The following is an 11,174-nucleotide window of genomic DNA, read 5'->3' as shown; positions in this document are numbered from 1 at the left end:
CTGCACTCCAGCCTGGGTGACACAGTGAGACCCTGTCTCAATCAATCATTAAAATTAAAACAGTACCTCACGCCTGTAATCCCAGCACTTTGGAAGGCCGAGGTGGGTGGATCATGAGGTCAAGAGATTGAGACCATCCTGACCAACATTGTGAAACCCCATCTCTACTAAAAATAGAAAAATTAGCTGGGTGTGGTGGCAGGCGCCTATATTCCCAGCTACTTGGGAGACTGAGGCAGGAGAATCACTTGAACCCAGGAGGCAGAGGTTGCAGTGAACCCAGATTGCACCACTGCACTCCAGCCTGGCGACAAAGCGAGACTCCATCTCAAAAAAAAAAAAAAAAATTAAAACAGGGCGGGCTCTGTGGCTCTGTGGCAACACTTTGGGAGGCCATGGTGGGCAGATCGCTTGAGCCCAGAAGTTTGAGACCAGCCTGGGAAACATAGCAACACCTGTCTGTACAAATACAATAACAAAATTTAGCTGTAGTGCCACATGATCGTAGTCCCCGCTGCTAAGAAGGTAGAGGCAAGAGAATTGCTTGCACCCAGGAGGTCAAGGTTATAGCGAGCCGTAATAGCACCACTGCGCTCCAGCCTGGGCAACAGAGCAAGACCTTGTCTCTAAAAAATAATTAATTAATTAAAATATTAAGAATAATAGTAGGCCGGATGCGATGGCTGAAGCCTGTAATCCCAGCACTTTGGGAGGCCAAGACCGGCGGATCACGAGGTCAGGAGATCGAGACCATCCTGGCTAACATGGTGAAACCCCGTCTCTACTAAAAAAATACAAAAAAAGGCCGGGCGCGGTGGCTCAAGCCTGTAATCCCAGCACTTTGGGAGGCCAAAACGGGCGGATCACGAGGTCAGGAGATCAAGACCATCCTGGCTAACATGGTGAAACCCCGTCTCTACTAAAAATACAAAAAACTAGCCGGGCGACCTGGCGGGCGCCTGTAGTCCCAGCTACTCGGGAGGCTGAGGCAGGAGAATGGCGTGAACCCGGGAGGCGGAGCTTGCAGTGAGCTGAGATCCGGCCACTGCACTCCAGCCTGGGCGAGAGCGAGACTCGGTCTCAAAAAAAAAAAAAAAAAAAATACAAAAAAACTAGCTGGGCGAGTTGGCGGGCGCCTGTAGTCCCAGCTACTTGGGAGGCTGAGGCAGGAGAATGGCGTGAAGCCGGGAGGCGGAGCTTTCAGTGAGCTGAGATCCGGCCACTGCACTCCCGCCTGGGCGATAGGGCGAGACTCTGTCTCAAAAATAATAATAATAATAATAATAATAATAGTAATAAAGTCCCTTTCTGAAGCCATATCAGGAAATGTGGTTCTCTTATTCTTAACAAAAAAATATAGGTGTGCTGCTGTTGCCCCGTTGCAGGTCAGCCTTACCTGCCCCTGCCAGGCTTGCTGTTGGTACACCTTAGTTCAGGAAGTAAGCTGTGCCCTTATTTATGGAGGACTATTTAGGAAATCTAACCAAGATTCAAATCCAGACTCTGAGCCTGTTCCCCTCGAAGTTATTTACTTGGCCTTAGTTTAGAAAGGTGGTGCTGCAAGGTCCTACAACCCCAGCAAACCATCCCTTTAACAATAGCAGCCAGAAGAATATTTTGAAATGTCAACCAGATGGTTGCATTTCCCACCTGATCAGCCTGGCTTTCCAAATTCCTCCCTACAGCCTCAGTCCTACTGGGTGACCGTGGTCCATTCTCAGCTCTCCCCCACTGGGCTCTAGCCATACTTTCTCAGCATGAGACAGACGGTCTCCTGCCCTGAAGGCTTCACCCTTGCTCTTCCCTCTGTACCCATACATAGCTGACTCCTCCTTTAAGACTCAGCTTAAATGTCACATCCTCTAATGGGCTCTCCTGGCCCCTAGTCTCAGTTAATATATGTGTTTTTCAGTAAAACATAAGCATCATGAAGACAGAAACTGAGCCTAACTTGTTTGTTGCTGTATCTCCAGTGTCTCATACAAATGACAGAAATTCAGCAAATATTGGAAGAGCACATAAGTGAGTGAATAAGTAAGCTGGTCTGGAACTAAACTTGCCTCTGCCTCCCACCCTTACTCAGATCTTATTCTGCACCACTTGATCTAAGTTTGTGTTTCCACCAATCTCACTAGTGTCCCACATCAGAAACCTAGAAGTCTTTCTAGGCTTCTCTCTCACCCTCATCTCTTTCATAGACTCTTCCAGTTGCTTCTCAACCATCTTTCTGTCTTTGGTCTCAAGCTCATTAATTAATGGAAGTATTCTGACACATTGCTGCACTATCCTAGGTCTCCTCCATGGCCTTTTAATATTGAGAGCGGCAGATGCACAATTTTATTGCTTGCCATATCAGAAAAATTGTGCAGAGGACACCCTCAGCGTATGTGTTTATTTGTAGGTTACATGTGTGCTACTGTTGTAACATAACATTGCAAAACATACACAGATACAGAAAACTTAAAAGGATGTAATGAGGCCGGGCACGGTGGCTCACGCCTATAATCCCAGCACTTTGGGAGGCCAAGGCAGGCGGATCACGAGGTCAGGAGATCGAGACCATTCTGGCTAACATGGTGAAACCCCGTCTTTACTAAGTATACAAAAAATTAGCGGGGCAAGGTGGCGGGCGCCTGTAGTCCTAGCTACTCGGGAGGCTGAGGCAGGAGAATGGCGTGAACCTGGGAGGCGGAGCTTGCAGTGAGCTAAGATGGTGCCGCTGCACTCCAGTCTGGGCAACAGAGCAAGACTCTGTCTCAAAAAAAAAAAGGGGGGGGGTGTAATGAAATGAATCATACTTTAAAATATACTGCTTTATTCAAGTGAGTTAAAAAAAATTTTTTTTTTTTTTAGGCAGTCTCTGTCACCCAGACTGAACTGCAATAACGTGATCATAGCTCACTGCAGCTTCCACCTCCCAGGCTCAAGAAATCCTCCCACCTCAGCCTCCCAAGTAGATGAGACTACAGGCACATACCACCACACCCAGCTATATTTTTGTATTTTTTGTAGAGGTGGGGTCTCACTTGTTGCCCAGGCTGGTCTCAAATTCCTGGACTTAAGTGATCTGCCCACATCGGCTTCCCAGAGTGCTGAGACTACAAGCGTGAGCCACTGTGCCTGGCCCAAAATAATTTTATTTAATGAGATGAAAACTTTTTGTGCTTATTAAAGTAAGAATCTATCAAACTATGTTTCACTGTTGAAATGTTGGGTTTGAGCATCTGGTTCTGAGGTTCAGATACTTGGCTTTAATGGCTTTCATTGCTGGAAAAGCGTTTCACTAAGATGTAGATCCCAGTAGGAGAAGCACTTTATTGGTTGCATGGAGGTTCTGATTACTCATGGCATTTACTGTAGTCAATCCCATGAAGACGTCAGCTCCTCAAAGAATCCTTGTCTGACTCACCTCTTTCTCCTCCGCATGCATATGCATGCTCCCCCGCCGTGTGTGCGCGCACATCACACTGAACTTCCATTATGCTGTACTTGATTTGCCCCAATATGTAACTCTGTTGGTAGAATGCACTCCTTGAAGGCAAGGACCAAGCCTTATTCGGCTCATATGTGCATTCTTGACTTAGGAAAACTAGAGGTTCTTGGATTCCCTTAGTGAAAGGAAAGAAAATCCACTGAATCTACCTGAGCTTTGATTTTGTTGAACTTTATTGATTCTCAGGGGTTCCAGCATAAACCCCTGAGATTTAAGGGATTCTGTCTTAAAATCAGTGTCTTTCTGGACCTTCTGTATGTCGTTTGGGTCTATGGGTGGGGAGGACCAGAATCTTTGACAACTGGAAGACACAGATGGCCTGGAAGCCCACAGTACTGTGGTCCCTCGCTGAGCATTTGCGAATAGTCAAGTGTCCGGGCCTTTTACCTCAAGAGTGCTGGGGATTTATAGTCTCACCATTGTTGTTTTGTTTTGTTTTGTTTTTTTGAGACAGAATGTCACTCTTGTTGCCCAGGCTGGAGTGCAATGGCGCGATCTCAGCTCACCCCAATCACTGCCTCCTGGGTTCAAGCTGTTCTGCCTCAGCCTCTTGAGTAGCTGGGATTACAGGCATGCGCCACCATGCCTGGCTAATTTTGTATTTTTAGTAGAGATGAGGTTTCCCCTGTTGGTCAGGCTGGTCTTGAACTCCCAACCTCAGGTGATCCACCCGCCTCGGCCTCCCAAAGTGCTGGGATTACAGGTGTGAGCCACCGTGCCCAGCCCAGTCTCACCATTTTTTGAGGTGACAGAACAGAGGGCTGAAATTTCTGAAGCTACTTCTGGATTGACCACAGCCTAATGCCCTGTGGCATGTCAGTGACTTCTCTCCCCTAGAGAGTTAGTTGACAGGTTTCACTGGAGGAACCATTTTAAAAGTAAGGGAGCAGTTTGTACTGTATTCTGCTTCTGAGACAAGGCTGGATGGAAGTCAGCAACTGAAATCTAGCGCACACAGGGACGGACACCTTCCAGGTGGCTTTGCAAGGAAGGCAAGGAAACAAACACAGAACCCAGTGACTGGCTTGTGGGCTCAGATTTTCTTTTGGATTCTTTACCAACAGACCCAAAGGTCTCAAGATTATTGTCACTTGCTGGGCTTGGAGGAGGTGATGGCCAGATACATTTGTCTACTGGTTCTTGAGAAAGCTGTGTTTATGTGAAGAAATTGCAGCTCCCTGATAAGGTCATCTGGAATTGAATTTAATCTTCTGCTTTATTCATTAATCATTATCCAGGCAGCAGAAAATGAATAAAGGAAGACTGAAGTGTTTGTTGTAAAGTGAAGACCTCATGAACAGTCAAAACACCTTAATGTATTTTGAGGACAAAAGGGCATCATAAACTTAAACAGCAACCTCCCCGATGACATGAAGAACGTGGCCTGGCGGCTGTTTGTTAACAAACTACCCAACATGCATGCTCCTTCCCCACTGAGAGGGCGGGAGCTGCCTGCCTGCTTGTTGTATTTGGGATGATGGTAAACTCCGCGGTTTCCCCCAATCAGAAAGGCACAAGGTGATAGAAAGTGTGGTCCTGCTCGATGGCCATGATACACTGTTCTTCTTGTTTTGAGGTTACTTGTCAAAGTGTACTTTGCCTTCCAAAATGGTCTTTTGGGGCTTTCTTGTAAACCACAGATTGAAGAATGTGGTTATCATGTTAAACATGCAAGAGGCTGGACGCAGTGGCTCACGCCTGTAATCTCAGCACTTTTGTTTGTTTGTTTGTGACTGAATCTTGCTCTGTCACCCAGGCTGGAGTGTAGTGGCGTGATCTCGGCTCACTGCAACCTCCACCTCCTGGGTTCAAGCAATTCTCCTGTCTCAGCTTCCGGAGTAGCTGGGATTACAGACGCCCGCCACCATGCCTGGCTGATTTTCATATTTTTAGTAGAGACAAGGTTTCACCATGTTGCCCAGGCTGGTCTTGAACTCCTGACGTCAGGTAATCCACCTTCCTCGGCTTTCCAAAGTGCTGGGATTACAGGCATGAGCACTGGTAGTCCCAGCTACCCAGGAGGCTGAGGTGGGAGATCGCTTGAGCCCAGGACATGGAGGTTGCAGTGAAACGAGATCTCACTCCAGCCTGGGTGACAGAGTGCAACCCTGACTCAAAAAAAAATAAAGAAAAGAAAAAACGTTCAAGAGCATTTCTTCCTAATATGCGTAAGCATTTGTTGAGTTTAGGAACAAAGCCTATCTGTGCCTGAGAGGAGGGAACTACAGTTTAGTAAAATTTATACTTTTTAGAAGAGAGAGTACATTTTAAAGACACTTCACAGAGAGAGCTCCAAGTGTTAAACTCCGAAGCCTGCTGTTTGCTTGCCTTACTTTAATTGTAGGTTTCGTATCTAGCTACATAGTCTTGTCTTTTTTTTTTTTTTTTTTTTTTTTTTTGAGACAGAGTCTTGCTCTGTTGCCCAAGCTGGAGTGCAGTGGTGCGATCTCTGCTCACTGCAACCTCTGCCTCCCTGCGTCAAGGAATTCTTCTGCCTCAGCCTCACAGGGATTGCCTCAGCTGGAATTACAGGCATGTGCCACCACGCCCGGCTAATTTTTGTATTTGTAGTAGAGACAGGGTTTCACCGTGTTGGCCAGGCTGGTTTCGAACTTCTGACCTCAGGTGATCCCTCCGCCTCGGCCTCCCAAAGTGCTACATAGTCTTTTCAAAAGACGTTTCAACTGTGTTCTCCCGGGGCCCTTGGGCCCTTCAGTAAGAAGCGCCCTGGCTGAAAACCCAGACGTTTACCTACAGAAGAAGCGCTGTGATGTAGAGGGTGAGCAGGGCAGAGGGGCTCACAGTGGCCCTCACACACACCTGGCTCCAGCTTGGCCAGGCCATTTTGCCCTCGTGGGCCTGTGCCTCACCTCAAAAATGGGGTTTCTTCCCTTATGAAGAAGACCCATGAATTAATAACGGAATTGCCAGGAATGCTAAAAACTATCTAAATGCCATGTATTGTTTTCAAGCTGTTACTCCTGGAAGGGGCTGGGTTGGCATTGTTTTAGAGGTTAGGAGCCAAACATCAGCTCATCTATTCTCCAGCTGTTGTTTATCCTCCAGCTTCCTGCAATAGTCAGGCACAAGGTCTTAGAAAAATGGGTTTGTGCTGCTGTATGTTTTGGTGGGCAATAGTTAGGCACACTAATATGTATCACCTTTGTTTACTGAATGGGATGCAGGTGGGGGACCAGAGCACATCCGCATCCCTCAGAAACAGTGGCGTTTAAATGTAGTATGTCCCTTCAGTTCCTCTCTGCCCAGCCCATTGATTGAGCCTTTTTTTTTTTTGAGACGGAGTCTGGCTCTGTTGCCCAGGCTAAAGTGCAGTGGTATGATCCCTGCCCACTGCAACCTCCACCTCCCAGGTTCAAGTGATTCTCCTGCCTCAGCCTCCCAAGTAGCTGGGATTACAGTCACCAGCCACCACGCCTGGCTAATTTTCGTATTTTTAGTAGAGATGGGGTTTCGCCATGTTGTCTAGGCTGGTCTCGAACTTCTCACCTCAAATGATTTGCCTGCCTTGTCTTCCCAAAGTGTGGGATTATAGGTGTGAGCCACTGTGCCCAGCCTGATTGAGCCTTTTTATGACATCCCACCAAAAGGATCAGGTTCTCAGCTCCCTCAGCAGTCTGTTCCATTGGTCTCCCTTTTTAAATTCTTTTTATTAGATAGTACACATATAGTATAAAATTCAGAATGTACAAAAGGGCCAGGCACCGCGGCTCATCTCCACACCTGCCAGTCGTACTTCCTTCCTTGCTCTCAAGTCAGTCCCCTTGTCTTCCTGTCCTTGCCCACCACCCTGGTCTGGGCATTGGTGGCCTCTTTCCCGAGTGGCTTTACTAGCTCCTGTCTTTTGCACATTCATTCTTTCCTCCCTCCAGTGTTTTCCACCCAGAATGATTTTTTTAAAAAGACATACCTGGCCGGGCGCGGTGGCTCAAGCCTGTAATCCCAGCACTTTGGGAGGCCGAGACGGGTGGATCACGAGGTCAGGAGATCAAGACCATCCTGGCTAACACGGTGAAACCCCGTCTCTACTAAAAACTACAAAAAACTAGCCGGGCGAGGTGGCGGGCGCCTGTAGTCCCAGCTACTCGGGAGGCTGAGGCAGGAGAATGGCGTAAACCCAGGAGGCAGAGCTTGCAGTGAGCTGAGATCCGGCCACAGCACTCCAGCCTGGGTGACAGAGCGAGACTCCATCTCAAAAAAAAAAAAAAAAAAAAAAGACATACCTGATTCTGTTACTTCCATACTTGGGACCTTTTGGTGGCTTCCTAGTGCTCATAGGATGAAGAACAAACTGCTTCTCATGCCCTTCAAGGCCTTGCCTGGTCAGGTGCTTGCAGGCCTCCAGGGCCGTTCTCACTGTCTGCAGTCCAGCCATAGGAACTGAACATGCCCGGCTTTGCCTGCCAGAGTCTTCTCTTGCTGTCCATTGTCTGGAGTGTTGATCTCTTTTCGCTGCCCCATCTAATTGTTGTTAACTCGTCTTTTGGATCTCAGGCTTCACTTCCTCAGGCCTTCACTGGCTCCCCAGACTAGGTCAGGTCCCTACTTAAAACTGACAACACTGTCACTATAATTTATTAGTGTTATAATTTCCACTTACGTCTGTGATCATTGGATTAACATTTCTTTAAATTATTCTTATTGATGTGGGATAGTTTCTGGACATATGAAAGCATTTTATAAACTATGAAGGATCCTAGAATAAAGGTGGTGATTATTTAGCATGCATGTTTATATATGAAGTAAAACTTTTTTTTTTTTTTGAGACGGACTCTCAGTCTTTTGCCCAGGCTGGAGTGCAGTGGTGCTATCTCGGCTCACTGCAAGCTCCGTCTCCCGGGTTCACACCATTCTCCTGCCTCAGCCTCCCGAGTAGCTGGGACTACAGGTGCCCGCCACCAAGCCCGGCTACATTTTTTTTTTTTTTTTTTTAATAGCAGAAATGGGATTTCAGTTAGCCAGGATGGTCTCGATCTCCTGACCTCGTGATCTGCCCACTTCGGACTCCCAAAGTGCTGGGATGAGCCACCGTGCCCAGTCTGAAGTGAAACTTTTAAGTGTGACATCCATACTGATGAGCGATGGGCAGCAGAGGAAAGTCTCCCTTAGGAGCCCCTGATGAACTGAAGTAGGCCATTCTTCAATCCAGTAGAAGTGCGTTTTGGATGCCAGCATGTGGGCACAGGGATTTTGAAGAGATTAACAAGATCCAGACAGGCCCTTCCAAGCAGCTCGTGCTACTGTGTTTTAAAAACCCACGATTGCCCAAGATCTGTCTCCTTTGGTTTTTTCACATGGCCCAGAGCATTTTAGAAAGCCTTATGCAAATTAGGTGATGGGAGCAACACTTCCTTTTGATCTAGGGAGAGAAATTTTTCCTTGTGCATCCTTCTAATGATTCTTACCACTCCCCTCTCCTTCCGCAACTCTTTCTCTTTTTTTAAGGGACAGGGTCTCACTGTGTTGCCCAGGCTGGTCTCAAACTCCTGACCTGCCACAGGCTCCCAAAGTGCTGGTACTACAGACGTGAGTCACCTGGCCCTGCCACCTCTCACCTCTTCTATTAAAAGATGTCTTTAGAAGTATCCCCCCTGAAAAGGAGAGGCATCCTGAGATAATTCAAGCCAAGTAAAGCTCATTTCATATCCCTTTTGTTGAACAGGAACTTCTGTGGTGTCCACTCACCAGGAGTTGTCTTTGTGTCTTTCCTTTATCCCCAGGAAACCTGTAGGAAGTGTCAGGGACTCTGGAAAGAACATAATGGCCTCACCTGTGAAGAGCTGGCTGAGAAAGATGACATCAAGTACCGTACCTCTATGTGAGTAACAGAATTCAGAGGGGCTATGGGCTGATTTTCAACTTCCCCATTAACCTGCTTTTTGGCAGAGAAGGCACACTATTGTGGGAAGAACACGCTTGAGCCACCCGAGTCTGGAGTGATCTTGGGGAAGTGACCTAACCCCTGAGCCTCTGCTTTCTCATCTCTGCAGCCTCATGGAGTTATTTCAGTAGACAAATTAACATAAATGCCTGGCACATGTGAATTCAATAAATGATGGTCCCCCCTTTTCCTTATTTTCTAAATAAGCAAGTAGCATGTTTTAATTAGCTTAGACTGCACTGATGTTGCTTATGTCTGTGTTGCAGGATACTGTTGGTCTGAGACCTAAGTAGAATTGCCCACCTCAAGAATACAAAATGATACACCTGTGATAATAATAACCATTACTTGTATAGTCCTCTCTACGTGGCTGAGCACGTTACAGATACTCACTTATTAAAATGTAGGCCAGGTGCTGTGGCTCACGCCTGTAATGCCAGCACTTTGGGAGGCCAAGGCTGGTGGATCACAAGGTCAGGAGATCGAGACCATCCTGGCTAACATGGTGAAACCCCATCTCTACTAAAAGTACAAAAATTAGCTGGATGGTGGCACTTGCCTGTAATCCCAGCTACTCGGAAGGCTGAGGCAGGAGAATTACTTGAACCCAGGAGGCAGAGGTTGCAGTGAGCCAAGATTGTGCTACTGCACTCCAGCCTGGCAACAGAGTGAGACTCTGTCTCAAAAAAAAAGCAATGACTAAAGTACTACTGAAATCTCTCTCTCTCTCGTAACAATCTAGACTTGCCACGCAGCTGAGGGTGCATATCTGTCTCCTGATGTTATTCAGAGATTGTCTCATAGCCAGACGTGGTAGCTTAGGCCTGTAATCCTGGCATTTTGGGAGGCCAAGGCAGGCGGATCGCTTGAGCTCACGAATTTGAGACCAGCCTGGGCAACATGGCAAAACCTCATCTCTACAAAAAATAAAAAAGTAAAGTTATCCAGAAGTGGTAGGCACGCACTTGTAGTCCCAGCTACTCAGGAAGCTGAGGCAAGAGAATTGCTTGAACCAGGGAGGCAGAGGTTGCAGTGAGCCAAGATCGCATCTCTGCACTCCAGCCTGGGCGACAGAGGGAAACTCTATCTCTAAAAAGAAAAAAGAGAGAGATTGTCTAACTGCTTTACCCTTCCCTGAGGGTGGTGTTCTCATCTGCATGATTATAACTAGATTGTGGCCACATTTACACTCAAACCTAAAGAAAGTGGGAAATAGATAAGTTGCCAAGTAGGCAGCTTTTCTTGATGTTGTGAGTGATACAGTAATTATATACATATATCTTACTTCGGCTCGTACCACAGTGGTCTAGATTGTCACATGGACAAAGCAAGCACCATATGTATCCTGTAGTTGGGTGACTTTATGTCCAGTTAAATATAATGGATATGGAAGGAGTTTGGTACTCAGAAAATGAAGTGAGCAATGGCAATTTGGGCAGTTTCCCAAGTATGCAGCACAGGTGGGTACCATTATCTTTCTCTTACAGATGAGGCAACTGAGCCCATGTGATTTGCCCTTGGTTGTACGGTTAAGGACCTTGAGATGGGAAGGTTACCTGGATTATCCGAGTAGACCTAGTCTAATTACAAATCCTTAAAAGCAGAGAGCCCTTAGTATGGGATGAAGAGTCAGACAAGCGTAAGAAGGACTTGACCACCCCCCGTTGCTGGCTTTGAAGATAGATGAAGGTGGCCATGAGCCAAGGATTGAGGCAGCCTGTAGAAGTTAGGAACAACCCTCAGCTGACAGCCACCAACCCAGCTTACAGGCGTGAGCCACCA

General features: G+C 47.0%; 2 protein-coding genes across 5 annotated transcripts in view; one reads left to right on the top strand and one right to left on the bottom strand.

Moving 5' to 3' along the window:
* Window positions 1-11,174, bottom strand: part of LOC104667537 (protein PMS2CL-like) — a 1,213,215-nt gene that overhangs the window by 549,765 nt on the left and 652,276 nt on the right. The window lies entirely within an intron of this gene.
* Window positions 1-11,174, top strand: part of RNF216 (ring finger protein 216) — a 158,903-nt gene that overhangs the window by 114,678 nt on the left and 33,051 nt on the right. For all 4 annotated transcript variants that reach the window (XM_030932194.1, XM_030932192.1, XM_030932193.1 and 1 more), the window contains one exon: window positions 9,232-9,329. In XM_030932194.1, coding sequence (XP_030788054.1) covers window positions 9,232-9,329 — 98 coding nt within the window. The remainder of the gene's footprint in view (window positions 1-9,231; window positions 9,330-11,174) is intronic.

Source organism: Rhinopithecus roxellana, chromosome 6, assembly GCF_007565055.1.
Source record: "Rhinopithecus roxellana isolate Shanxi Qingling chromosome 6, ASM756505v1, whole genome shotgun sequence".
Classification (NCBI taxonomy): Eukaryota; Metazoa; Chordata; class Mammalia; order Primates; family Cercopithecidae; genus Rhinopithecus; species Rhinopithecus roxellana.
Note: the sequence above shows the minus strand (reverse complement) of the source record. Positions and strands in the feature narration are given on the sequence as shown.